Source organism: Aspergillus japonicus (assembly GCF_003184785.1).
Source record: "Aspergillus japonicus CBS 114.51 unplaced genomic scaffold BO86scaffold_1, whole genome shotgun sequence".
In the NCBI taxonomy this organism is placed as follows: Eukaryota; Fungi; Ascomycota; class Eurotiomycetes; order Eurotiales; family Aspergillaceae; genus Aspergillus; species Aspergillus japonicus.
The window spans coordinates 226,616-251,943 of NW_020291638.1; the positions used below are offsets into that span (position 1 = coordinate 226,616).

Here is a 25,328-nt window from a genome sequence, read left to right on the forward strand (position 1 = left end):
GCCCGCAGCAGGACATGTCAAGCTTTTTTCCACGCTTATTGAACCGTTCTACGGAGAGCGAGAGGACGGTTTAATTGGGCAACATGATTCATCCAAGCATCTCGATCTCCGCAAATCAGGCCAGAAATCCACTGCCAACCCTCTTTCTTGAGCTTGAGAAGGCTCAATTTGAAGGGTGAGGTCAATAGTAGCGGATCTAAACTAACCCTCTGTTCTAGAAAGGTCAAGGTCATGAAGGTGCCACTGGGGATCGTCGTCAGTGTACAGCTCTCGTGAGGGTGACCTGCATGCTCCCTGTGCCAATCAAACCCGATTCGGACATCTCGCCCGCAGAGCTGGTTAACACTTGGCCTCGTATACCATCCTCCCGGACTAACCCCTTTGATTCGGTCAGACAGGCTCACACAATGGAGTACGAAGACCAAATTGGGGACATGCTCTCTCCCAAGTCCACGAAGGAGGCATGGCTGGGGACGAATGTCCAGCTGTGAGGGACTGAGCGGGCTACCTACCGAATGTGCCTCTGCTTCGTCTAGCACTTGCCCGAGGTATTTTCTCTATCCAGGTGCATTACATCTGATGATGACAAGTACCAGTGTATTCTTGAGACTCTAGACTAGGCACTGTGTATGCCACCTGCCTGACATGTACTGTATCCCCTGAATCAGTGCTGTGATGATGGTCACGTGGAGATAAGGTAACTTTACAGGCACGCTCGATGTCTCCGACACTCGAACACTTCAATTTCTTCAACATCTCAATACTCTTGATTATATCTTGTCACTGTTTCCTCGCCCTCATACTCTGGCTCATGGCCCTTCGAGTGTCTATACGAGCTCAATCTAGTTGTTGCGTAAATTATGGCAAACATCTGTTGCCAATTCGTCCTCAAGACCCGCCAACGGAAATGTATCGGGTCTCGAGCACTGAATTGCAGCCAAATGCACTAGACCACCTTGAAAGCCTCATGCCTGTCAATCGCCACTATACGAGGGCTAATACAACACACTGAGAGTGTTCTTTCAGCAGCTTCCCAAGAAGCTTACCAGAAGGGACTATAATTCGAATATCAGCTCCGACGGACAGCCGAATAAGCTTTCCCCCGCCTTCGATCGCATCCCAGATAGGCAAAGATGGCCCCTTTCATTTCGTCAACAGGTCCTTGGTCAGGGACCACTCTCCCAAAAAGGCAGCTCCCGATCGACTCTAAACTACTTGAATCCTGCTGAGCAGGCTGTGCAGCACCTGGGACATGATGACTGGCTCTTCTGTCGGCCCCCAATGCTACCAACCAACACTTGGAGCATAACAGGATTGGCCCTGAAACAGCCAATGCCAAGAAGCGAGTCAGTTGTGGAGACAATCCCCACCACCCCTTGCATTCCAGCTGCTTATTTATCTCCAGGGTCTCACCACCCAGTCTGCACGACTTGAGAGCATACAAACCAAGCAAGCCACCACCATAATGCTTGTCAACCTAGGTGCCTTGGCCGGCTTCATTGCCGTCGGCCACGCCGCGGTCAGCGGAAAACGCGCCACCGAGGCCGCCGCATACAGCTCCAACTCGGCGGGCAACTACAAACTCAGCTCCATCGCTGCCCCCGTGCAAGGCAACGGCAGTCCCGGCTCTGCGTCTACGTGGAAGCTCACTGTCGACGACACCGCGTCCGGCCACCGGCAGACCATCAATGGCTTCGGGGCGGCCGTCACCGACGCGACCGTGACATCCTTCAACACCTTGAACCAAGCCACGCTCCAACAGCTGCTGAATGAGTTGATGACCACTGACGGCGCAAATTTTGCTCTAATGCGACACACCATCGGCGCATCCGACCTCTCCGGCGACCCAGCCTACACCTACGACGACAATAACAACGCTGTCGACCCGTCGTTGACCGGCTTCAACCTGGGCGATCGGGGCACCGCCATGGCCAAGCTCCTCGCCACAATGAAGACCCTGCAGTCCAGCCTCACGATTCTGGGCTCTTCCTGGAGTCCGCCGGGGTGGATGAAACTCAACGGCGTCATCGACGGCAGCACGACCAACAACAACCTGAACGACGGGTACCTGACCAGCGGCGGCACAGGCAGCACGGGCTACGCCGCCGCCTTCGCGCAGTACTTTGTGAAATACATCCAAGCGTACACCAACCTGGGAGCGCCGATCGATGCGATCACCATCCAGAACGAGCCTCTGAACAGCCAAGCAGGCTACCCGACCATGTACGTGTATGCATACGAGTCGGCGGACCTGATCGAGAAATACGTCGGCCCCGCCCTGGCGCAAGCGGGCCTCGACACAAAGGTCTGGGCCTACGACCACAATACCGGTACCTGCTCCCTAACCCTATCTCCCCTATCCCCCTTTCCCCACGCCACTCACTAATGTGCACGAAGATGTCCCAAGCTACCCGCAAACCATCCTCTCCAGCGGCGCCAGCACCTACGTCCCCGCCGTCGCCTGGCACTGCTACGCTAGCAACGTGGACTGGACCGTCCTCTCCAGCTTCCACGCCTCGAACCCAAATACCGAACAATACATGACGGAATGCTGGACACCGGCGTCCGGGGCGTGGCACCAAGCCGCGGATTTTACGATGGGCCCGCTACAGAACTACGCCGCGGGCGTCATGGCGTGGACGCTGGGCACCGACGCCAACGACGGGCCGCACCTCTCCTCGGGCGGATGCGCCACCTGCCACGGGCTGGTCACGGTGAACAGCGCCACGAGCTACACGTTGAACACGGCGTATTACATGATGGCGCAGTTCAGCAAGTTCATACCCCCCGGGGCGGTGGTGGTGAGCGGGACAGGCAGTTACACGTATGACAACGGGGGCGGCGTGCAGTCGGTGGCCTCGGTGAACCCGGATGGGTCGCGCACGGTAGTGATCCAGAATACCTTTGGGAATGATGTGTATGTGACGGTGACGTTGGGGTCGGGCGCGGTGTGGAGTGGAAATGTGCCCGAGGAGTCGGTGACGACCTGGGTTTTGCCTGGTTAAGAATATTGCTTTTGTGGGTGTGTGTTAGAGGGGAGTATGTATATGGATCGACCCTTGGACAGGACGTAGTCAAGGACCAATTCTGCTATGATTTGTGGTTTTCGAGTTATTTGGTATGGTAGTCCTACGCGTCATCCTCATGGATATTTATTTCTCCAACGCAGTAGAATACAACCCCTTCCTCAAGCCCCGGATCGACTCGGAATTCATATTCACGAAGATGTCTCCTATCTATATCAGTTCATTTGAAAGGCACAGTCCCACGCGCTACCGTTTTTCAGGAAACCATCTTCTCAAGAACGTTTCTTCAGGCCCTCGTCCTCAGCGGCCCGCCGACTCAAACAGTCCTCCACCGCGCGCTGCAGTCCCTCCTCGAGCCCCACCACCGGCCGATACCCAAGCCGCGTCTTCGCTTTATCGATGCAAAAATACCGCGTCATACAGCTGAGCCGCACTTCGGTTTGGGTCAACGGGGGCTGGCCCAGCCCCAGTGCCCAGAACGTCCACTCCAAGACGCCGGCCAGGCGTAGGGCCCACGGCCGGGGTATCACCCACACCCGCTCGCGCGGCGTCGTATCCCCCGCGAACGTCCACACCAGCCGCGTGAAGTCCCAGAAGCAGCGCGGCTCATCGTTGGTGATGAAAAAGGCCTCCCCATCCACCTTTGTCTTGTCATCGTCACCCTCATCATCCTCATCATCCGGCGAGTCGTGACATTTCTCAAGTTGAGCCACCCGCGCCGCAGCCGCCAGGTAATGCGCGTGCGCGACGTTCGTACTCTCCGGAAAGTCAAAGCGATTCTGATTATCGCCAATCTGCCACTGCGTCTGGCCGCGGAAATACGCGTCCAGGATGCCCGGGAGCACGACGAGATCGCCGACGCCGAAGATGCCCGAGGGCCGGATCGCGCAGGTCAGGAAGGGGTGGGTGGCTCGCCGGCGCTGGCGCTGGTCCTGGGACAGGACGTACGACTCCGCAAGGGCCTTGGTGTAGACGTAGAACTCCGGCTGTTGGCTCTGCTCGAGAAGCACGGGGAAGGTCTCGTCGGCATTTACCAAATCGGTCTGGGCGTCGCTGATGATGCTGGCGTCGCTGGTGTATACGAAGCATTAAGTGCCTGATTCTTGCGCGATCTGGAGGAGGGTTCGCGTGCCTTCGACGTTCACTTTGTAGAGGATGGGGTTTGGGGCGTCGAATTTCGGGCTGGCGGTGTGGATGACGATCTTGGGTTGCACATTCGCGAAGAGCTGGCGTATTGAATCGGCGTTGGTTAGGTCTCCGGTGTGGTCATTGTGACTTGTCGGAAAATATATTTTTATGCGTATGTGTATGGTGGAGACGAAGTTATAGAAGAGAAGGACGAGGGAGAGTTATAAAGGGGAGACGAAGGTGCAGCACAAACAAAGGGACATAGGGGTAAGCGTAAGCGGCTCATGGCTTTGCCGACATTCAGCTGATTTCGGGCCGCTCAAATGTACTGTACTGTACTGTACATTAGTACTCCGTATGCTCATAGCTTAGCTCAATCGGGGATCCTTGTCGCGGAATGCCTGATAACGCGGTCAAGTGTGGGAAAAGCAGTTTCTCCATGGACATGTCATTGCCAGTAGCCTAGGGCTAGCGCTAGCCCAAGTGCTAAAATCTTACATGCTTCCACGCTTATGCAGATGATCCACAGCCAGCGTCCACTTCCATTGATTTTTCTCTCAGACTACGGCTACACCTGCTGATATACTCGATCAGATACTTGTTTGTGTGCGGTGAAGTGTTTATGCCATTAACTATGTTATAAAGTATTCTATGCCAAACTTAGGTTGAATGCACTGGCCTCATACATATGCCACCAGAACTGACTAGACTATCCACCAAGAACTTCCGCATTCACAAATCGCAGATCAAGATATGTCAATAGACATTATAACCATAAATTGTGACCGAAACCTTGATAATACCTACCTAACCCCCAACACAACCAAACAGGGACCGCAACTCTACGAAAAAGCCTTCCCAATGGCTCCTGGAAATTGTATGAAAGTCACCCCGTCAACCCCGCCAAATTCCCACAAAACCGCTCCACCAACCGGTCCGCATCCTCCCTTCTGACCCACCGACTCGACACGGAAAACATCACGCAAAGCACATCCCGCTCGGGCCACGTCGTCAAAAAGATCGTCTGGTCCGGAGGATTCGAGAGGATGGGCGACCGCATCTTCCACCTCCGTCCCCCACCCAGATCCACCTCGGGCTTCGCGTCGAAGTTCTCGTGTAGCACGATCGAGCTCACTGTGCTGCTGTTGCTGTTCTTCGACCAATCGGTGCACTGGGTGACGATCTCTTGCCATTGGCAGGTGCTGCATTCCGGGAACTGGGCGTGTTGTGTCTGCACGGCGGTGAGGATGGCGTTTGTGGTTTCTGGGATATCAGGAGCAGGCGCAGGAGGGAAAGAGACGCGGACCGGGATGATGTTGAGGCAAGGGCCGATCAGGGAGTCGAGGTCGGGGAGGTCGATGTCCCGTGCGTTGACTATCTGGGCGAAGACGATATCCCGGGAGTGGGTCTCTTGATGTAGCACGGTGGCCCATGCGGTCTTGATGAGGGTGGCCATGGTGATTCCCTGGGGTAACGGGGAGGGAAGTGGGACCGTGCGCGTGAGGTGCAGGGGTTTGTCTTCTGCTCGGTGTGAAGATGGTGGCTCTGGGGAGGGTTGGGGAAGCTGCAGGTTTGTGAGGGTTGATCCGTCGAGGAGACTGTGCCAGAAGCTTAGGGCTTGCGGCGTGCGGTGACCATCTCGAATCAAGTTGTCTGTGGCTTGAGAAACCCCAGTGCAAGAGCAAACTGAACTCCATGAGCATGGCCACGAGGGTAGTAGTTGGATGATTCGTCCGCTGCATGTGGTTGGTTCTTCAACTGATGAGGGGAGCTACCGCAGTAATGAAGTAAGAAAGTGGGAAATAAATCCTGCCTTATGACAAGTGGTCTCTTTCCCTATGGCTAGCAACTAAATGAGTATGAACAGTGAAAGTGTATGAAATCTCAAAGCCCTAGCAGGATCCATTCATTCTCACCCTCTTGGCCTGGGTTACCTTTCGTCACGAGGGCAGAAATCAAGATTAACTACAACTAATGCACAATGATCCCAACCAAAGCCTGACCACGGCTCAAAGCTTCCACCCCCCTTGCCGGAACATAAACCTATCCGGATCATACGCCTTGGCAATCCGCTCCAGCCGCGCCTGGTTCTCCGTCCCGTAGCTGGCATACACATCCTGATAATCCGCCGCATCGTTCATGAACAACGGATTGACCCTACATCAATCAATGGATCGCGTTAGTATCTTTTCCAATGCTCACACACTCCTCGGGAAGCGGGAACCTTACGAAACAAAATCCACATCCCCAGCCTCGTAATTCGTGGGCCTCGCCCCGCGCAGCGTCTCGTTAAACACGACATTCACCCGGTCCGCGACCTCCTTCAAATACCCCGGGCACGCCTCGTTGCAATGCTCATTGACCCAGATCAGATCATTCTCGACCCAGAACCGGTCGCCGTGGCGCGGGTCCAAGCCGAGGGCATTCCCGCCGCGCGCCTGCGAGGCGTTCGCAATGCGCACGGACAGCGGCTGCGGCGTGAACGTCCCGATCTGGATATCAATATCCCTCGAAGAATCATTCCGGATCATGGCCTGGTACGTCGACCAATGCGCCTCCAGCAGGGTGGACATGTTCCCGGGATCGAGGTTGGGGAAGGTATTCACGCGCGCGGCGGCCTTGATCCCGTAGATCTTGGCCCCGCCCGCCTGGTTGGTCAACTCGGTGTACGTCGTCGTCTTGGTGCCGTCGAGCAGCGCCTCGATCTTGTCCAGTCCCGCGAAGGCCCCCTCGCTGGGCGTGCGGCCGTCGTAGAAGAAGAACAGCATCGGGTTGGAGATCAGCGCGCCGGGCAGCCCGAAGTCGAAGGTCGGGATCACCGCCGCTTTGGCGTCCGGATAGTCCCGGATGAACTCCGCCAGGGCTTCGAAGATGGCGGCGCGTTTGTCCGCGGTGTAGACCTTGATCCCGCCCCAGATCTTGCCGGCATCCCCCAGCGGGTGCGCTTGGAAGGTGAATTTGGTGACGATCCCGAAGCGGTTGCCGCCCCCGCGCAGGGCCCACCAGAGGTCCGGGTGGGAGGTGCGGTTGGCGTTGACGATGGTCGCGTTCGGGAGGACGACTTCGTAGTTGACGACGTTGTCGCAGGTTAGGCCCTAGGAATCGGGTTAGTTTGGGGTTGGAATGAGCGGTCTGAAAAGTGAGAAGTGCAACGGGGTTTTAGGGCAAGGGGCAGTACGTATTGAGCGGAGTAGTAGGACAACCCGCCGCCGAGAGTGAAGCCCGCAACTCCGATGTTGGCCAGTCGTCCACCGACCAGCACTTGGTTGGTCTTTTCGGCAACGGCGTAGACATCCCCCCAGCGAGCGCCGGGCCCGACGTCGAAGGTCTGTCCGTCGGGGTTGCGGGTGGTGGGGGAGAGGTTCTCGTGGAAGGAGATCAGCACGCCGCCCTTGGTGCTGGAGAAGCCGACATTGAAGTTGTGGCCGCCGGATTTGAGGGCAAAGGGGGCGTCCGGATGGTGGTTCAGCTGCTGCACCGCCACGGCCACTTGCTGCGCGGTGGCGGGGAAGAAGGTGCACGCGGGTCGGTTCTCCGCGTTGACCCCGTTCCAGTACTCGGTCACCGCGTTCGTATAGTAGGATTGATTCCAGAAGGTCTGAAGGGCATCGGGGCCGGTGGGATCCCAGACGGTGTATTGGGGGTAGGTGGTATGAAGGTACTCGCACACGGCTACTGCGTCGCTGTTGGCACTACTCACTGCTAGGACGGGGAGGGCGACAGCCAGCAGTAGAGCTACCGAGCGCATGATGATGGTGTTGGCTGGGGAGGTCTTGTTCCTGAGAGCATTCCTGCCTGGTGCTGAAGCAGCTGTGCTAAATATCATTGAATCCGACCGTCCTGAAATTGCGTTGAACCACGGCCCTAATCCGTATCCATTTCGTATCCCTCCAGAGAACGAAACAGACGGAAGGTTCATTCACAGACCCTGCTTGGTTGGCTTCTGACTGGCCAGACCCTTGATAAGGCTCGAAATATAGTCAGGGACCAACGTCCTTCGGTCTATGTCGATCATTAGCCATGTTCACAAGCAGGGCTTGCCTGCTGGTTTGCCGAGGTGGGAGCGTTTCGGACGGCCAAATTTTGAGGCCCGCCCCTGTAGATCACCGCTCGCTTAGACTACTCCTCAATTGAAGACTCTCCGACCGGGACCAACGATTCATGCGTACTTTTGTTTCCCTGCTTTGATCCTTGCCACGCTACCGCACGTGCATAAGTGGTATGAAGGTTGCGTGATATATCTTGTAGGCGAGCTTGGTAACTTGCATCCACAGTCACAAAAACTGGAAAAATGGTCTGCGTTGGAAGCAACGTAGAAGACAGGATACAAGATTTATGACATTTCGCCTGTAAAGGCAGAGAGACGTGCATTTGAGTGGTAGTGACCCTTGAGCTGTTCATAGTAGTGTAGGGCTACGAGGAAGCCTCACACAGGCTTGATTATCTCGATGGCAATTTATCATCCAAGAACGGTGCGAAGTCAAGCCTTGACTCGAGGCGAAGACCTACGAACCAAGGTAAGCTATCAATATATTTATTTCATGATCGCCAAGACAGCGCCCAAATCCGGTGAATCACCACCACGAATAAAGCACCCTTGTCCCCGGGCGGTTGAGAGCAAAGTCCTCGACAGTCTTGTACATCACGGCGACCTGGCTTTCGGACTGCAGGACAAAGTCCCACGTCGTGACGCGGTGATTCTCACACACCCATTGCCCATCGGAGCAGGGACTCGCTTTATTTGGATCGCCCCGTGCCCGGGGACAACCCGTCTCCTCGATCTCGATCACCTTTTCGACGGTCCGCGCCGCCACCACGCCGTCGCAGATGCCCTCCCGGCGGGGATACTGACGAAGCAGCCTGAGCGCGCGATGTCGAACCTGCGGCTCGCGACAGCGGACAGCCACCCAGAACAGAGGCTCGACAATCCCAGTCTCGAGAGTGTACGCAGCCTTGATGCGCTGCAGATGGCCGTCACCCACATCGCCCAGGATCCGCGCGACCCGCTCCACCAGCTGCAAACTCTCCGCAAGATGGAAATCGGATGCCAATTCACCAGGACTGAGGTCGACATGGTAGAAGAGTCCGGCAAGCGCCCGGCGCGCCAGCAGTAGGTCCACGGCTTTGGAGTCCCGGGCATCCGCCGGCATCGTCTCTAGAACAATGTCCAGCTGAATGTCCCACGCCTGTAGAAGTTGGAGCTGTGCCTCGCGTTCGGCGACGGAAATCGAGCAATAGTCCGCGCCCCGTTTGTTGAACTTCCACACCAGCCGTATCACACCATTGTAGATGGCTTCGATGGATACATAGGCGTCGAAGAGAGTCAGGAATGTGGCGTGCGCATACAACGGGACCACTTGACGGTCGATCCACGTCTTCGATTGGGCGCAGGCAAACATATAGGGGATGACCTGGGAGTCGAGCCGGGTGAAGATCAGGACCAACATGCTGGCGGCCACGTAGTCTCCGCACACGGTCACTTCCTGATAGTCAACCTCCCATTCGGAGATAATCTTCAGGCCATTGCGGATGTGCATGTAGGCCTGATGCTGCAGGCTTTGCAAAACGCACATCGAAGAGAAGATTGCACACGTCGCTAGCACCACGATGCGATCCTCGAGGCTCAGAACCGGCTTGGAGCACAATTCCGACAGCGCCTGGATCGACTTGTTGTACTGTTTCAAAGCAAATTTCTTGCTGCGAATCTCCCTCTCTCCCGCCGGAGTGAAGCGAACATCATGATCGACATAGTCCCGGTGCAGGCAGGCTAGAGCGGTCATGCCGTGCCACAGGGCCGGATAATGGTGGGCGAACCGCAACAGTTGATTGGACCAGAATCCGGGGTCGAAAAACTCGGCCAGGGTGGAGGTGGTCACGGACTGGAAGAAGGAGAAGTTGTCGAGTTCGGTGGAGTCGTCGGAGATAAAATCCCAGGCAGATGGCATTCGCATCAGATGTGGCGGCGGGCGGATCGGCTCGTATCCGTCGCAGCGCCGCCCAGTCGATACGCACTTCTGACAACTATTGACACGCTGGGTATCAGACCAGACTGCTCAAGGTGCGGTTTTGTACGTCTTACTTTGGTTTGGCCTCATCACACTTGATGCGACGAATTCTGTCAAGTTAAAGTGTCAGCGTACCTCTGGCATCTGCGACCGTGCGGGATTACCGGGTTGAATGCACCGTACTTGCAAGTGATACAGCCTGTTTTTGTTCTAGGAGCCCATCGCTTCTGCCTTGGTTTACCCTTTCGGACAGTGGTTGTGGCTGATGCAGAAGGGTCCATGAGGTGCAGTGGCTTGTATGGCTAAGGTTGTCTGATCACTAGAGTGGTAAGATTGGTGGGAGAGCAACCACAAGAGCGGGTGCGACAGAGAAAGATATCGGTCGGCATCACGTGAACGCTAAGTGCTTAACGTTTTGAGGCGAGATGATTGTTGTGGTGATCTTTCTTTCACTAAGCAGGCCGTTCCTGTTAGTGTGCAGTCGAGGTCGTGACGGCGTCCGATTAGCGGCTGATGCCGTTGTCCTTTCATTGGACAATTGGTGGGAGGCTTGGAGACTGGGGTCAATAAGTGCCGGAGGAGAAGGGGAATTCGCTTCGATCATGAGTCTCGAGCTTTGAATTTCATGTTGTTGATGATGATCATCATCATCATCGAGAATGGGGAAGAAACTGCAGTGCCAGTGAGGACATTCGAAATAGAGGGGGGCAATCAGGAATGGCATAGACAAATCAGATCAACAGGCGGTGAGAATGAGAATAAGACCAGGCGAATTGGTGGTATAATTTCCCTCTGGGGCAAAAGCCATTATATAGGTTTAGAGAACGGTCAGGGTGTTTGACAGGATGCACAGATGACTGGCATACCTAGACTTATATAGTTCCAGTTGTGTTGTGGTAAAATGATCGAGACCCTGGAAGCCTTGGAGCCTGGAGGAGGAGTAAGAGCATCGGATGCGATCGGCGGTTGCTCCCGCGGGTATAGCCGCGTCTGATTGGTCGGATCGTCAATTCTTACAGTTGTACCATTTGGGTATAGCCTCATCAGAGCCGAGCCCTGAGTCCAGCCCTGAGCCAGAGCAAGAGGTATAAAACCCCCTGGTTGAGGGCGAAAGAAAGTTCTCAATCCAGCCAATTTGATCTCATTATCTTCATCATGACTACCGCCTCCGACTATACCCTACCAACCGACTCTTGGATCGTGGTCACCGGTGCCAACGGCTACATCGCCTCCCAGGTGATCAACGCTTTCCTGGCCAAAGGCTACAGGGTGCGAGGCACGGTACGGTCCGAGAAGCCATGGCTTGTTGATGGCTTCCGAGCCAAGTACGGTCCAGGTCGATTCGAGACCGCGATTGTGCCCCGACTGGAAGATGAAGGAGCACTCGATGACTTTGTCCAAGATGCAGGTGGTATTGTCCATGTGGTAGGTCTATTATCCACCAAGCGCCGTTGTGTTAGACATCAGATACTGATACACAACACCTTTACACCCAGGCATCCGACATGTCCTATCGCCCCAACCCCAACGATGTGATTCCAGGGGTGGTCGCAGCAACAATGAACGTGTTAACTGCCGCGAAAAAGGCCCCATCCATTAAACGAGTGATCATCACCTCGTCGGTGAATGCAGCGTGTCTTGCAATGGATGATGCGTTTGGATTGCCAAGCAAGATAGTGGACCAGAGTGAGCGTCATTTTCCCTATTGGACAGCTTGAAGCTCTGTTGTTGACAACGACTAGGCTCTTGGAACGATGCTGCAGTAGCGGCCGCATGGGATCCCGAAACAGCGGACCATTTGAAGCCCAGCATTGTGTACACTGCAGCCAAGGTCACCGCTGAACACAATGCCTGGAACTGGATGAAGGAGCGCACGCCGCATTTCACCTTGAACACGGTGCTTCCTAACATGGATGTATGTATACCTACCGTGGACTCCAACCCAAGCCGCTTTAGGCTCAAACTCTAAAGCTCTTAGTTCGGTACAATCCTCTTTCCTGAGCATCAAGGCTCATCGATGCGTGCTACACGCATGTTGCTTGATGGAAGTGATATGGTGATGAAGGTTGTTCCACCACGTAAGTATTCCCGGCCTTATCTTTTCATGATGAAACTCTGCAGCTAACGTAATATCTATAGACTGGTATGTGGATGTGGAGGACACGGCACGCCTTCATGTCGTTGCTTTACTCGACCCCTCCGTGCAGTCCGAGCGCATTTTCGCGGCCGCAGCCCCGTTCAACTGGGCGGAGGTGATCACGATTCTACGAGAGCTACGGCCTGAGAACAATCGAATTCCCGATGCATACGATCCAGTGAAAGAGAAATTTGACCTTGTGCCCACAAAGCGCGCCGAGGGTCTACTGAAAAGCTTTTACGGCAGACCTGGGTGGACTTCTTTGAGGGAATCTTTGGTGAACGGCATAGATGGATACTACTAAGTGATCTAGGACTTCTCTAGGAAGAGATGTTTCCCAGAAGCTGACAGGACCTGTTTTGCCAGACAGTTTAAGGGAATAATTTGGCATCCCGCAGCGTACAAGACAGGGGTGGTAATTGAGCCGAAGCTTGTTAAGAGGATTCTCTCTTTGTTTGCTTGTTAAGTATTATTCCAGGCTTTTTGTTATTCTTCTGTGCAGACAAAGACAAATGTAGGAATTGAACAGCATCAAAGAAATTTTGCTCCGCTGCTCATTGTGCAGCTAGCTCTCTATTGTATGTTGCTTGATTTCTCTTTCTATGTTGAGGATTTTATCCAGTTGTTACTCATTATACGAAGATGTCTAGTAAAGAACATTGGGTGCGAAAGCAAAGCCGACAAAGAAAGCCAGTATTCGATCAGATACTTCATCTCGATCTCGGTGGTCTATATAAACCCATCCAAGACCTCCTCTTGAGTCAATTGTCAACGCCTTGCAAACGATCCTTGACAAGCCGAGACAGACCATAGTCATAACCCGACCTATCAAGAAACCCTCGTGTATCACCACCTGCCAACATGAAGTTTGAAACCCCAACGGCCGGTCGCGAAAGCTACATCCCCATGCAGGAGAACAGAACCTTCGGAATGGCTCCGACCAAGAAAGCCTGGTTGGACAAGAAGGTGACTCTGCGTGTTGCTATGTGGTGCTCTCTGGCCCTCCAAATTATTGTGTGGTTTATCCAAAGATTGATCATGAGCTACTGGTACCAGGGCTATGACTGGTACAAAACATCTGAGATCGGCTGTAACTACTAGGATCGGGGACTGCTGCTTCTTGCCTCGCCGCTTGCGAGCTTAGGCTTTTATTTGTGGTCGACATATCCCTATCGACCCCGTTTCACTCTGGGTGAAGCGATCAAGGCGTCTTTCCTGGGTTCGTTCTTTATTTTCATCCTGGTGCATGTCGCCTCGTGGTTCGATGACACCTTTTGAAAACTTGCCCTTTTTCGGTCTGAAGCGATGGTTTTCTGTCACTTCAGCCGAAGCTTTTGAGGGAGTAGTCGCGAGTTCCAGGGTAAGTGATAGCAACTTTTGTAGCTCAATGCCAAGATTCAATAATATACACTGATTTATCAATTCTACTTTGCTCAGAATGGTTCATGCAATCTTATTTACTATGAAATCCTGTTTAACATGCGCAGATACTGTATCAGCCATAATATTGTACTCCCCAAATGTTGACATCCTAGTTAATCGGATCAATAACATGATTTCTTATGTGATGCTGGGCTCAAATGTACCAGGCATTTAATACTTCACCATTTAGCATCCATTTGACTAGATCAAGCCCCGATATCGGAGATTGAAAGGTTTACAGCATGCCAAAAAAATCAATACCTACCAGATATTCTGGATTACTCTTGCGCCATTGACTCTCACACTCCCCACAGGCTAACTACTTAGCCAACTGAACACAAGGGCATTCGTTAGCCTTGGGCACATCGCCCATAGCATTCACCCATCAACCAAAATCAACCCCTCAATTTTATGCAGTTTTCGCCAAAGCCTCACGTCTTCCGGTACTGCTCGGATCCAAATAAGGCTTCTCACCCAGCCCCACCACGCGCTGCCCAGTGCGCGGGCCAAAATCCTCATGGTCTGGGGTAGCCGCATGGTAGACACTGCGATTATCCCAGATTGCTATGCATGTGAATCTTGTTAGCCACCTCTCTACTTTCAACATCAAAGAAAGGATCCGAAGGCAGCAACTTACCCAAATCATTCGGATTCTGCCACCGCAACCGAACCTGGAGGTCATGGTTCTCGACAATCAACTGCACAAACCAGTCCAGCAGATGGCGACTCTCCTCCTCGGTCAGCCCGTCGATCTTCTGCACGTGGTGGCCCACGGCAAAGACACTCTTCCATCCCGTCACCGGATTGGTGCGAATCACCGGGTGGGTGGCCTGCAGAACCTCACCCACATTCTCGGGGGCGCCCCGCGGGCCGACGAACACATCGAACCCGTTGTTCTTGGCGATCTCGTTGAATCCGGGTTGCGCGTAGGTGGCTGTGAGTCCCTCGAGGAACTTCTGGTAGGGCTCTGAGATGCGGTCATACAGCTCGTAGCCGGAAGCCCACAGGGTATCTGTCACGTTGCGGTCAGTATCGGAGTTCAACTCTTCAGGGTCAGGGATAGGGCTCGGCTTTGCTCACCCCCGCCCGTCGTCGGCAACTCCGTCAGCCGCAAGATCGTATAGTCGCTGGGAATCGGCTCGAAGGTGATATCACTGTGCCACTCGCGCTTGTTGCTCTGGCGCTTCTCGAACCCCTTGAAGAGCTTCTGCCGCGCCCGCGAGCTGATCACGCTGATCTCGTTGTCCTTGTCGCCGTGTTCCCGGTCTGCGTTGATGATCGGGTGCACGTGCAGACCCGAGGTGGAGGGCTTGCCGGAGAGTTGGCCCAGGCGCTGCACCAGTTCCTTTTGGAGATCGTTGTCGAGGTCGTCTTGCTTGCGGAAGAAGACCACGCCGCGCTGGGAGACTGTTTCATTTTCAGGTCAGTAAGTCATTCATGAAGGGCTTCGACGATGCGAGGATCCTGTACCGGTGAGGGCGAGCTCTCGCAGGAGATCATCAGAGTTGGGGGCACGCAGCCACTCTTTCAGGCTCGCATGGCTGAACTCGTGACCAATAATGGGGGTCACGTCAAAGGAGTCGTAGGCGTCGAGTGCGCCGGTCGCTTGGACAGGTTCTCTTTGCGATGCCTTCGTGGGGATAGGAACGACATGGGCGGCGGCTTCGGTCAGTGATGGGGCCATGCTGGAAGAATGATACTTTCTCTTTTGGTTCAGATGTGATCTGGTTGATTGACTGGGTTGAGTATGTTTCCATGAGATGAGGACGGCATGGCTTCTTATATACCAATTCCCCGTCTAACCTTATCTGCTGAACATGCCGCTATTGTCGCTATACTGCCTACAAACTCCAGGGCATAGCACATGTACCCCGCACAGAATCCGTATAGCGCTGCATTATCACAACATGCTTATCAGCTTGGCTTTGTGTGACATTGCTAATACTAGATTCTGAGTTGCTGAAAGCGACGTGATTGAAGCTGCGGATAATGCCATATTCCGCCATGCACGGCTTATCGCCGACCTCCGGTGAGCCCATACGAGGGGTTGGTCACGCAAATGCCGGTCTTGACGCAGGTATATGTAAGCCGATTGACCAGGGTATAGTATTCTCTTTGTTATCAGCAGTTGACTTACATCTACAATTATATGTGGCGTGTCCGACTGTCCGACGTATTCGCCGGTTGTTGCTGGTCTAGGTTAAACTTCCTTGTTCCGCATATATCGGCAATTACATTAATCTATTATCCATGACCGCAATGGTGTTCTTTTGTGCAGCTTGTCAGCCCCGGAAGGCATAAAGAACAACGAGGGTGAGAGTCTACGATTTGATGAATTACCCTAGAGTTTTCTTGTACAACTTCAATTTTTCTATACCCATAAAAGAGAATGAAAAAGTACCAACAACAAAACTCTGTTTACCAGAGTTTATGTATCACTGATGGTCCAGCTCCCGGAATAACAATCTATACTCTGGATAGTCTATTCAGCTTATAAACCGAATCATTATACCTTACAATCCTCAGTATAATTGACTCTTTTGACTTCTTTGACCTCACTCCACAGAGCCCAGCTATGCCCCGACTGTAACCCTTCTAAGTCTTTCTCTCTTGATAGCACAGGCGTGAGTATCAGAAACAAGTATCTTGGTGCAGTGTACTAATCCTGTCTATAGGTTGTCTTGCTTGAACTATATTTCACCACCTCTTAGCCTTTCTCCTCCCCATTAATAATGCTTTCCAGCCCATCAGGCCAGGCGAAGATATGTTGCGGGGTGGTATTCATTGAAACAGTAGCCACCACAACCAATCGGAACCAAGATCGCGGGCTACATATACTCAACCAGGTGTCAAGTCGATTGTCAGGAAAGGTTACGGCCTGAAATATTTTACCAATGCTCTTTTTTTCGCCCATAATCCCGCTCGGGCCTGAGCTCACCCTGAAAAAGGCATACTAGGGCTTCCTGTCATGTGTCAAGGAATCTGCAGTCGACTGACCATCATCACCTACAAGCACGCGGGTCAGAATACAGCCTTTTGAAGGGATGAATACACTACCATTGGCTCGAAGTCAAAACCTATATCATCTCGTCAATTAAGATGACTTGAATAAACCCGTGACTCCATTCTGGTTAGCTCCAAGCTTAACGCCGAGTTCTTCGACCGGCTCTGCGGCAGTGTTGGCATGGAACCAAGTCTACTATCGTGATAATGAATCTACTATAGGTAGAGCTCCATCTGTTCATTGCTTTGATGATAGGTTATCTTCATCTTGGGTGGGTTATATATCACACCATCCACTGTTTGCCAAAGACCTGTCAGATGGCAGCGCAACTCATACAACATTCCATAAGCTCAGCCTGACGGCCGGGTAGCCAGCCAGCCAGCTTTGCCGAGATGTCAGATTTTAGCCTCCTCCGACTGCTATAAGAAGGAGCGTATTGCTCTGCAGAAATAACTTTGGGGAATGTCATCCTTCTCTCACTGCCAAAAATCATCCTACATACTATCCTCCCCGTCAGCTTCCGACCCCCTAGCATTTATGATGACGACCCCCAACCGCGGAATTTCTCTGCACATCACCATCCACATCGATCCGGAAAACCTGCCTAAGTTCTGGGAAGCCTTCCAACCAGTGTACGAAAATGTCATCGCCGAGCCCGAGTGTACGTTTTTCGAGGTCTATCAGTCGCCCGAGGAGCCGGGCACTCTATCCTGGGTTGAGAATTGGTATGTCCTCTTTCCCTTGGCTTCAGGTGTCAGGATTTTTCGGGCGCCGTAATATTTCTGAGCATGAGATTTACTAACTCGGCTGCAGGTCACAAACTCCCGAATGGCTCTTTGGAGTAAAGCGGCAATCTCCCGCCGGGTGAAATGGCTACGTTGCTGACACTTCAATAGGTCCAGATACAGAAGCCCTACTACAAGGATTACCTGGCCATCACTGAGCCGATGTTCATCAAGCCCCGCGAAGCAAAAATTCTCAACCGGGTCGGGGCGCCTTATCTGATGATCAAGTCTACGAATCATGTTTAGAGATTATGAAATGCATGCATGCCTTGGCCTTTAGGCCAAGGGCTCTATATCTTCTATTGTCTTTTTTGGTTTCGTAAATTTTCTCGGAGGTGGGTCTCGTCTTCTGTGGCAGAGAAGAAGACAAGAGAGAAATGTGATGAGGAAGAACGATCCTCAATGAACATCCTTTGCGCCCATAGCCAGCGGTACCTCAACCATCCAAGTCCAGCATAGTGAAAGAGGCTACATCGAACTTAGCACTCCCAGCCACGACCTCGCGCAAGTACGCGTCGGCCAACTCGGGCGTAATCTCGTCTTCCGCTGCATCGCCATCCACCTCACCAGCATCATCTCCATTCTCTGTATGACCATCCACTTTCCCGCTCTGTGACCACGGCTTGAGAAACGCTTTGACCTCCCTCAACAAGGTCGCAACGAATTGGCCATCCCGCGAATGGGCATGCCTGGTTTGGCTCCGCTCATTCAGCTCCCGTCCCACGACATTCTCAATCGTGCGCTTCAACCCATGCGTTCCGTGCACCGACAAGTCCCAGCAAAGTCGCAGCTCGTCGCCGACGACCACCGCTCCAACGACTGGAATGGGGGATTCATCGATGGTATGGCGCGGCAAGTAGCAGCGCAGGATTTTGCCGCAGAGGGCTCGCAAGGCCTTCTGAGGATCTGCCGTTGCTGCTGGGGGCCAGGCGACCGGGGCGGCAATCAGGATTGTGAAGAGAGTCTTGCCTTTAGCGTTAGAGGCCTTGAGCACTCGGTGGAAAATGGGAGCTTCGCAGCTTTTGTCAGAAGGGGAAGTGAGCATGATCGTCGTGCGGGTGAGTTGAAAGCCTTCCTCTGCAGAGAAGCACTCGGCAAGGACAGAAGTCCACATGTCTGAGAGGGTCTCGATCTGTGATGTGGCCATGTTAGCGGAGTCTTTCTATCGATAGATTGTTGCTCTGTGTTGGCTGGATTAGGTCTTGGGGGAGAGATGGTGTTGATTTCTGGTGGCTTAGGGTTTTCAGGGTTGCGTTTTAGGGATAGGAGTGCCTTGTAAAGCGGATAAAACTTGGGGATCAGGGGCATAATTTATAGCATGCGAATTTCTACATCATTGCGTCGACACTGCGTCTGTGAGAAGTATTTCCTGGGATGTTTGAGTGATATCTCCCGGTTAAGCGGGACAATCGCCTTCGCATTGCTGTCGAGACAAGAAAATTCGGCTGAGCTTTCCACTGCTGAAGTCCATTACCCTATGTTCTCCTCGACGGAGAGAAGAATACCCGCAGGATCGAAGAAAGTCTCTTATGCTTTTCATGAAACACTACCACTGCTTTCCACCGGCCTCGAACGAAAGAAAAAACGGTGTTTTCAGCCATTCCTGCAATTTCTTCAGCTGGAGTTCCGCAATGTCTCAAAGAATTGCATTGTCCTCCTTGTTCATCCGATTGCAGTTTTTTAGCATTCGTCCAAGAGTCCAGCCAATGTCAAAGAATACCTCGGCACCACCATCTCCACAAGCCCCTCCATCGGCATCGGATGAGATTTCCATAGCCTCGACACTCGAGTATAGATGCCTACTTATTTACTAGGGCAATTCCACTGCAATGAAATAGACCGTTCCCAGATCGTAGCGGAGCGACACCACTTGGTCATCATGCCAGGTTCCTCTCGCCAGCATCCATTGACATGTTTCTGATCCAGATCCACCTACATTCCCCAGGATGGGATTCGAGCGATCTCACTTAAGACTGACATCGACCTGTGCGGACGTAGACCCTATGAGGGGTAGAAAGCGTCGTCTAATAGTCTGCGGGACGGCAGTTCAATGCGTCACACCAAGAATGATCTTCCTCATATGCATCCCCACCTGCATGGATGTCAAACTGTCTTCCCATCCCGACCGTCCCCAAATCAAAGCACGGTTATTTCGTTAATAGGCCGATTCGGACTAATCTCAACCAAGCTGGATACCTCTTTGGAGAAGGTTGACGTGCATCTCTCGTTGATGTCGAGTCCAGCTTTGACAAATTAGAAGCTGACTACAAAATGCTGCTGTTATTCATGGTCATTCATGGTACATGACTGTACATGTCCCGTAGAGCCCTAATCCGATCGAATGGCCCGGTCCCGCGTCCAGTCGAGGTCCGAGTATCCGCGGGTTGATTCGATATGCCTCTCAAACTCCTCGGCGACGTCGATGACCTGCTGGAAGTGTTCATAGGTCAGGGTGGTCTGGCGGAAGTGCGCCAGCTGCAGGGCGGTGCGCACCGTGTTGCGGATCTGGCGCCCGTTGAGGGCTCTGGCGGCCAGCTCAGGCAGGCGGCTCTTGAGATCATCGATCGGGATCTCTGGGTTTGTCTTGCTGAGGCCGTTGATGAAGTTGAGCCAGATCTCGAAGCGGCCCTGCTCATTGAGGGCGGGGTAGTGCACTGCGAGCTGGAAGCGCGACTTGAAGGCGCCATCAAACGTGCCGATGCGGTTGGAGGTAAGAATCAGGATCCCGTCATAGTACTCGAGGACGCGTAGGAAGACGGAGACCAGGGCGTTGCGCTGCAGGTCCGTCTCGCGCCGCTCCTCGAGGAAGACATCGGCCTCATCTAGCAGCACGACGCAGCCCCAGATAGTGCCGATCAAGAGCACCGACTCCAGGTACTTCTCCACCTCGTCCGCGTTGGTCCCGATGTCGCCGCAGGTCACCCGGTACAGTGGCTTGCGCGTGAGCTCCGCCACGGACTCGGCAGTCAGAGTCTTCCCCGTCCCCGGTCCGCCGTGCAGGAGCATGATCAGCGCGTTGCTTTTGCCCTCGATGATATCGGTCGACTTGCTGGAGGTCGTGTGCACGGTCACCAGGGCCTTGATGAGCTCCTTTTTACTGTGTTGCATGACCAACCGATCAAACGCCGCGTCGTTCCAGTTGATGTTCTTGATGTACTCAACTAGTAGAGTTCCTGATGTCGTTTTCAGTACATTCCTCTCCAAGAAGGGCTGTTGGATCGAATAATGAAGAAGAGGTCTTCCTGGTTAGAGGTCGGGGTGGGAGGGAGGACAAACGCCATTTTTTATCATGAATTCCAAAGCCGTGTATTTCATGAGGAAGCAGTAGCACAAAGTTTGTATCCGGCGGCTCATCGTTTTGCATTGCTTGAGCGCCCAGGTCATCCTGGTGGACTGAAGAGTCTCCATGCATTTGTCGGTACGTGTTCATATCCACCATATACCGCGGGTTGGCCTGTAAGGGTACTTCGCATTAGCACCATCTAAGCCCTCCCTCGCTCCTTCAACGCCTGTCTCCTAGGGAGACTCACAGTCTGGATGCCAAGAATGGCACTCGGGGGGTCATAGGACACAAATCGGGCATGGCGACATTTCTAGAATAAATGCCCCCTAGCCTTGAGTTGTTTGATTGACTCCTGGGAGACGTATCTCAACGGATAGATGGACAGGTCTGAAATAGGGATGGGCTAATCCGCTGGCACAGCAGACGGCCAGCTCAGTGACCGAGTCTCCCTTTGCTTGAAGAACATCCCATTGAATCGCCAGGACCACAGCTCCAACGATACGGATAGCCTGTTGATGGGGGCACTCTCCAGCATGTACCCGCGAACATGACCGTCCACACTGGTCATCAAGATCTGCTCCGGGCCGTACAGCCTTGGCAGATACTTTTCTGTGATCAGCCCCTGTGAAATCAGCCTATCAACCTTTTCGTACTCGGCTCTATTCTGGGATTCCATGTACTCCAGCAGAACATTGAGGTGGAGCAGTTGCGCCGGCGTGGGCATGTTCAAGTAGTCCTCCTCCCGGCTGATGTAGTAGAGGCGGTCCCTCATCGTGTCCAGATTCCTGACTATGCCATGAGGCGCGATGTCGTCGGAGTTCATCCCAGTCACTTTCACGACGGTCTGCCGAAGGGTCTCGGAGATCAGCTCCATGGTTTCCGACACGATGTCGGCCAAAGGGCTGTGATTTTGGAGAATAGAGAAGTATGGCTGGACCGATGCGGGAATCTCGGGGTCATTGGACATCGGCAGAGGATGGAACGACTTCTGGATTGCGTCGACGTGTTCATCGCAATCAACCCATTTCTTGACCACGAAGACCACATGGTCCTTTCGCTTGAGGTACTCGTCAATATTTGGAACCGCCAACCGGCCCCTTAAGGCGCTCATTTGACCGTCGCCTTCGAATAACCTCGGATGATTGAGATACACCGTGGGTTTCTTGCTGCATCTTGTGTGTGCCCTTCCCGGAGCAGGTGACATGATATCACACAACATACTGTTGATCCTTCTGTGTGTGTTTTGGACGAAAGGACCAGTGCTTGGACTTTTCTGGCTTTTCTGGCTGCCCCTCCACTAAGCTGGACTATCTACCATCGTCTGAGTCTTCTTCTCCCTCTTCTAGATTATTTCCGCTGGGATCGTGGGCGGGGAAAGTGGCGAGAACGTCGTCGGAGAGATGGCTGGAAGCCGGACTGATACGAGGTCTTCGCGGCATTGCTTACCTCCTTTTTTTTCCTCAATCTCGTCTCCAACGCAGGCAATATCGGAGACCCTGAAGAGGGTTGGTGGATGGGTCAGAATCAGTGTGAAGGTCTGTGATGATCTGTTGATGGGGTTGCTAACTTACCCCGCACTGCTCTGTGGCTGAGCGTCGAGATCATCATGTAAGCAACCCCACGATGTCACACCAATTTACAGAACACACAGATGATAGTAGGCTGAGCACAAAGTAACAGGTCACATCAACTCCTCTGCTCAGGTGCCGGCACGCCGTGACTATCGCATCAGGTGAGCCCCGGGTTTTCTACGGCCTGATCGCCTTGGTCAAGAAAGGCATTAGAGATGCCAGAATGAGAGACTGAGTCGCCCTCTTGTCATAGAGAACCTGGGAATTATGCCTGGCCTTGTCGGACGCAGCGGGTGGCAATTCATCACACACAGGTGCCTTGAGCGATTTTGGGCGTGACGATCGATCTCGACGGTCGTCGATAGAATTCTTGCCGTATCCTCCGGGCCGAATAGCTCGAGGCGCTGGCGTCGGAGTTTTCTTCCCCTTTTACGTCCTTCTTGGTCTGCCTGGGCTTCTCCAGGTGTCCAATCCAGCGGTTTCTTCTCGTCAGGGGGGTTCTGAATATCCCGGGGAGGAAGAAGGGGAAGTCCTGGTCGCAAGACGAGCCTCACTACATACGCCATTAGTCTCTTATATGAAAATGGATTGTCTCCCAAATAATCCTCAGGCTATGAATCTTGCAAAGGCGAGAATCTCGAATGGGATAATGAAAGGTTCCTTGGTGGAGAAGATGATGATGGGTATTTCCAATGCGATAAAGAGTAGAAGAGAGCCGGGCTCGGCGAGTCTCCGTACCGGCGCTTATGAGCTATACTGGGCGAGGTCTGGGGCTCATCCAGTCCATCCACGTTTCATATGTCACCTGGGCTCTAATCCCTACTTTTAACAACGTCATGGTTCATAAGCTGGAGTCTCATGAGCCCTATCTCCCGCTTCCCGGTCATCTCCTCGATATTCAGAGTATAGAAGTGGTGATTATGTCAACGATCAACATGAGCTGAAGAAAAGGTCTCTGGTATATTTCAGGACAAGGTAGATTCCTAACCTACGCGACATGTCGAAATTCTTTCACAGTGATACGTGTGGAGAAAGACTACCTCCTCCATTCATCCTTATTGATCTTCACATCGAAACACGATGGCTCAAACCCGATGACGATACTCCTTCTTCAACGGCGCAATCCCCAAGCGGATGTTATAGGACTCGGGCTCGAAGGACCCAAAATCATACACCATGTAAAAGTTCTGCATCCAATGCTGCCCGAAGATCGTGTTGAAGCTGTTCCAAGCATTGAACGGAGGGAAGCAGTGCTCGTCGTCCTGGTAGCCGGGCACCGCCAACTGGTCCCCGGTGAGGGTGAAGGTGGGCGCCTCGCCGTAGAAGCCGATCGTGAAGGAGACCGACCAGGTCTGGTTGAACTCGGAACACAGGGGCCGGTACCCATTGAGGAGGTCTGCGTACTTGAACGGGGTCATGGCGTAGACCTCATCGATGTACTGTTCGGGGATCTCGATCGCTGAAGCTCCTTTACATTGAGATCAGATGGTCAGCTGAGGTCCCTGTCCCTTGCATGGGGGTGCTTCTTACCAGTATCGAAAATGGCAGTGCCGTACCAGTTGAGCAGCTCAGTGGACTGGTTCTTGCCGTCGCTGGTGGTGTTGTGGCCCTGCATGCCGTACAGCCCCGTCTTGAAGATTTCAAAGGGCGATTCGGTCTGGAGCCACTGCAGCTCGCCGTCGGCGTAGATGTCCTCGTGGCTTCCGCCCAGCGTGAAGACGCCGTTGTTCGTAGGATTAGGGTCGGAGGTGGTGGAGACGCCCTTGCCCGCGTAGATGGCGAACCGGGGGTGGTCCAGCAGGCCGTCCTGCATCATCTGCTCAAAGGGGGCGGTCGCGTTATTGATCGCGATCGTCGAGGAGCCGAGACCGAGAAACCCGTCGGCGCCCAGCGCAGCCCAGGTGCTGTCGGTGGCGATGAGGAAAGATTGGCGATAGGAGACGTTGGTTCCGGGGAGGCTGAGGATGTCGGACGCGCTGTAGCCCTCAACGGTACCTCCGCTGTACTCGATGGACCCATTGAGACCGAGGCTTCTGCCTGTAGATGTGAGGTTGTACTTGTGGCGGGGGTATCTTGCAGTCGGTGTGAGCTTCGACAATCAAAGGATTGCTAAATGGGTGTAACTATACCCGCTCCCGTTGGGACAGGTGGCGTCGGTACACTGGCCGTCCAACACCCAGAGATCTGTTGAGCCAGTGTCATAGAGCAGATCATAAGGGCCACCGGGTGTTCCCAGGTCTACCTCAATGGTTCTCTGTATAAGGGTCAGGAGCAGGAAACGTGTTTATCACCTGAGCAGGAACTTACGTAGCCGTTGCGGACCTTGATATCGAGGTCGATGACACTACCTACAGCGGCGGTCGCCAGCACGGGTGCAAGGAGAAGGGATCGCAAGTCCATCTTGATATCTTTGTACGTCCGCGCTGGGATTTTGGTACGCCTTTTTGAAAGTGTACATCTTTTCTTGCCTTTAAATAGGGCATCAGGGGCCGCAGTCCCGGAGTTCCCAATGCCAAGTCTTCGTGAATAATGTGAGACAATTGGCGGGTGGTGGAGATCCCAGACCCTGAAGGACAAATTAGCTACTCTGTTGAGAATGGAATTGAAACCGCTTGTCTCATTGTTCTATTTCTGTGCCTTGCGAACCCACTTCGCTGCCCTGCTTCTGCTTAAGTCTTTACCTCGGTCAAGCACGGTATCAGTGAGTGCTTGTCATCCCTTTCTTCAAGTAACAAGAGTCGGTGCTCGAAGTGACGTACTGGTGTTGGGGATAGTTCAATTAGATGTTAAGTTAGTGTCAGAGGATGTATTTACAATCTTTGTTTGGCCCCGTAATCGGAGTTCGTCTTTCTGGCCTGAGGTGGGGTAAGCCCTAGCTACTTGAGTAGACACCTCAGGGCAGCAGACTCGCAAAGCATAAGCAATTTCATATCCTCGGCGTGGATACCACGTAGTGCAAGAGTCACC

At 53.3% G+C, this 25,328-nt stretch overlaps 12 protein-coding genes across 12 annotated transcripts; 4 read left to right on the top strand and 8 right to left on the bottom strand.

Annotated features, from left to right (window-relative positions):
* Positions 1 to 629: 629 nt before the first annotated feature.
* BO86DRAFT_1030 (uncharacterized protein) lies at positions 630 to 1,209 on the top strand. Its single transcript, XM_025665875.1, has one exon. It carries the CDS (start codon positions 719 to 721, stop codon positions 1,010 to 1,012), a length of 294 nt encoding a protein of 97 aa, XP_025533212.1. The 5' UTR covers positions 630 to 718; the 3' UTR covers positions 1,013 to 1,209.
* Positions 1,210 to 1,246: 37 nt separating this feature from the next.
* BO86DRAFT_452188 (glycoside hydrolase family 30 protein) lies at positions 1,247 to 3,021 on the top strand. Its single transcript, XM_025676907.1, has 3 exons — positions 1,247 to 1,346; positions 1,406 to 2,330; positions 2,398 to 3,021. Exons 2-3 carry the CDS (start codon positions 1,466 to 1,468, stop codon positions 3,003 to 3,005), a joined length of 1,473 nt encoding a protein of 490 aa, XP_025533213.1. The 5' UTR covers positions 1,247 to 1,346; positions 1,406 to 1,465; the 3' UTR covers positions 3,006 to 3,021.
* A 165-nt stretch (positions 3,022 to 3,186) lies between these two features.
* BO86DRAFT_405383 (NAD(P)-binding protein) lies at positions 3,187 to 5,610 on the bottom strand (the record flags this gene model as incomplete). Its single annotated transcript, XM_025674079.1, has 2 exons — positions 3,187 to 4,097; positions 5,114 to 5,610. 2 exons carry the CDS (start codon positions 5,608 to 5,610, stop codon positions 3,299 to 3,301), a joined length of 1,296 nt encoding a protein of 431 aa, XP_025533214.1. The 3' UTR covers positions 3,187 to 3,298.
* Positions 5,611 to 6,163: 553 nt separating this feature from the next.
* BO86DRAFT_394123 (FAD-binding oxidoreductase) lies at positions 6,164 to 7,902 on the bottom strand (the record flags this gene model as incomplete). Its single annotated transcript, XM_025673168.1, has 3 exons — positions 6,164 to 6,311; positions 6,384 to 7,249; positions 7,333 to 7,902. The coding sequence occupies 3 exons, from the start codon at positions 7,900 to 7,902 to the stop codon at positions 6,164 to 6,166; spliced, it is 1,584 nt and encodes a 527-aa protein (XP_025533215.1).
* A 739-nt stretch (positions 7,903 to 8,641) lies between these two features.
* Positions 8,642 to 10,362, bottom strand: BO86DRAFT_1071 (uncharacterized protein). The gene is made up of 2 exons (XM_025665895.1): positions 10,343 to 10,362; positions 8,642 to 10,269 (listed from the first exon to the last, which is right to left on the bottom strand). The coding sequence occupies exon 2, from the start codon at positions 10,103 to 10,105 to the stop codon at positions 8,729 to 8,731; it is 1,377 nt and encodes a 458-aa protein (XP_025533216.1). The 5' UTR covers positions 10,106 to 10,269; positions 10,343 to 10,362; the 3' UTR covers positions 8,642 to 8,728.
* A 952-nt stretch (positions 10,363 to 11,314) lies between these two features.
* Positions 11,315 to 12,600, top strand: BO86DRAFT_452191 (NAD(P)-binding protein; the record flags this gene model as incomplete). The annotated part of the gene is made up of 5 exons (XM_025676908.1): positions 11,315 to 11,584; positions 11,656 to 11,845; positions 11,902 to 12,074; positions 12,138 to 12,237; positions 12,299 to 12,600. 5 exons carry the CDS (start codon positions 11,315 to 11,317, stop codon positions 12,598 to 12,600), a joined length of 1,035 nt encoding a protein of 344 aa, XP_025533217.1.
* Positions 12,601 to 14,004: 1,404 nt separating this feature from the next.
* Positions 14,005 to 15,402, bottom strand: BO86DRAFT_423882 (TauD/TfdA dioxygenase family protein; the record flags this gene model as incomplete). The annotated part of the gene is made up of 4 exons (XM_025675425.1): positions 14,005 to 14,282; positions 14,356 to 14,730; positions 14,799 to 15,125; positions 15,189 to 15,402. The coding sequence occupies 4 exons, from the start codon at positions 15,400 to 15,402 to the stop codon at positions 14,128 to 14,130; spliced, it is 1,071 nt and encodes a 356-aa protein (XP_025533218.1). The 3' UTR covers positions 14,005 to 14,127.
* A 1,802-nt stretch (positions 15,403 to 17,204) lies between these two features.
* On the top strand, positions 17,205 to 17,771 carry BO86DRAFT_452192 (putative quinol monooxygenase). Its single transcript, XM_025676909.1, has 3 exons — positions 17,205 to 17,447; positions 17,536 to 17,563; positions 17,619 to 17,771. Exons 1-3 carry the CDS (start codon positions 17,260 to 17,262, stop codon positions 17,751 to 17,753), a joined length of 351 nt encoding a protein of 116 aa, XP_025533219.1. The 5' UTR covers positions 17,205 to 17,259; the 3' UTR covers positions 17,754 to 17,771.
* A 172-nt stretch (positions 17,772 to 17,943) lies between these two features.
* BO86DRAFT_374370 (uncharacterized protein) lies at positions 17,944 to 18,654 on the bottom strand (the record flags this gene model as incomplete). Its single annotated transcript, XM_025670424.1, has 1 exon — positions 17,944 to 18,654. One exon carries the CDS (start codon positions 18,652 to 18,654, stop codon positions 17,944 to 17,946), a length of 711 nt encoding a protein of 236 aa, XP_025533220.1.
* Positions 18,655 to 19,835: 1,181 nt separating this feature from the next.
* BO86DRAFT_414481 (ATP-binding protein) lies at positions 19,836 to 21,090 on the bottom strand (the record flags this gene model as incomplete). The annotated part of the gene is made up of 3 exons (XM_025674845.1): positions 19,836 to 20,680; positions 20,784 to 20,873; positions 21,078 to 21,090. 3 exons carry the CDS (start codon positions 21,088 to 21,090, stop codon positions 19,836 to 19,838), a joined length of 948 nt encoding a protein of 315 aa, XP_025533221.1.
* A 17-nt stretch (positions 21,091 to 21,107) lies between these two features.
* BO86DRAFT_1156 (uncharacterized protein) lies at positions 21,108 to 22,357 on the bottom strand. The gene is made up of 2 exons (XM_025665962.1): positions 22,237 to 22,357; positions 21,108 to 22,101 (listed from the first exon to the last, which is right to left on the bottom strand). The coding sequence occupies exon 2, from the start codon at positions 22,007 to 22,009 to the stop codon at positions 21,194 to 21,196; it is 816 nt and encodes a 271-aa protein (XP_025533222.1). The 5' UTR covers positions 22,010 to 22,101; positions 22,237 to 22,357; the 3' UTR covers positions 21,108 to 21,193.
* A 1,089-nt stretch (positions 22,358 to 23,446) lies between these two features.
* On the bottom strand, positions 23,447 to 24,761 carry BO86DRAFT_351022 (pepsin-like aspartic protease; the record flags this gene model as incomplete). Its single annotated transcript, XM_025669407.1, has 4 exons — positions 23,447 to 23,829; positions 23,892 to 24,433; positions 24,491 to 24,615; positions 24,669 to 24,761. 4 exons carry the CDS (start codon positions 24,759 to 24,761, stop codon positions 23,447 to 23,449), a joined length of 1,143 nt encoding a protein of 380 aa, XP_025533223.1.
* Positions 24,762 to 25,328: the final 567 nt, after the last annotated feature.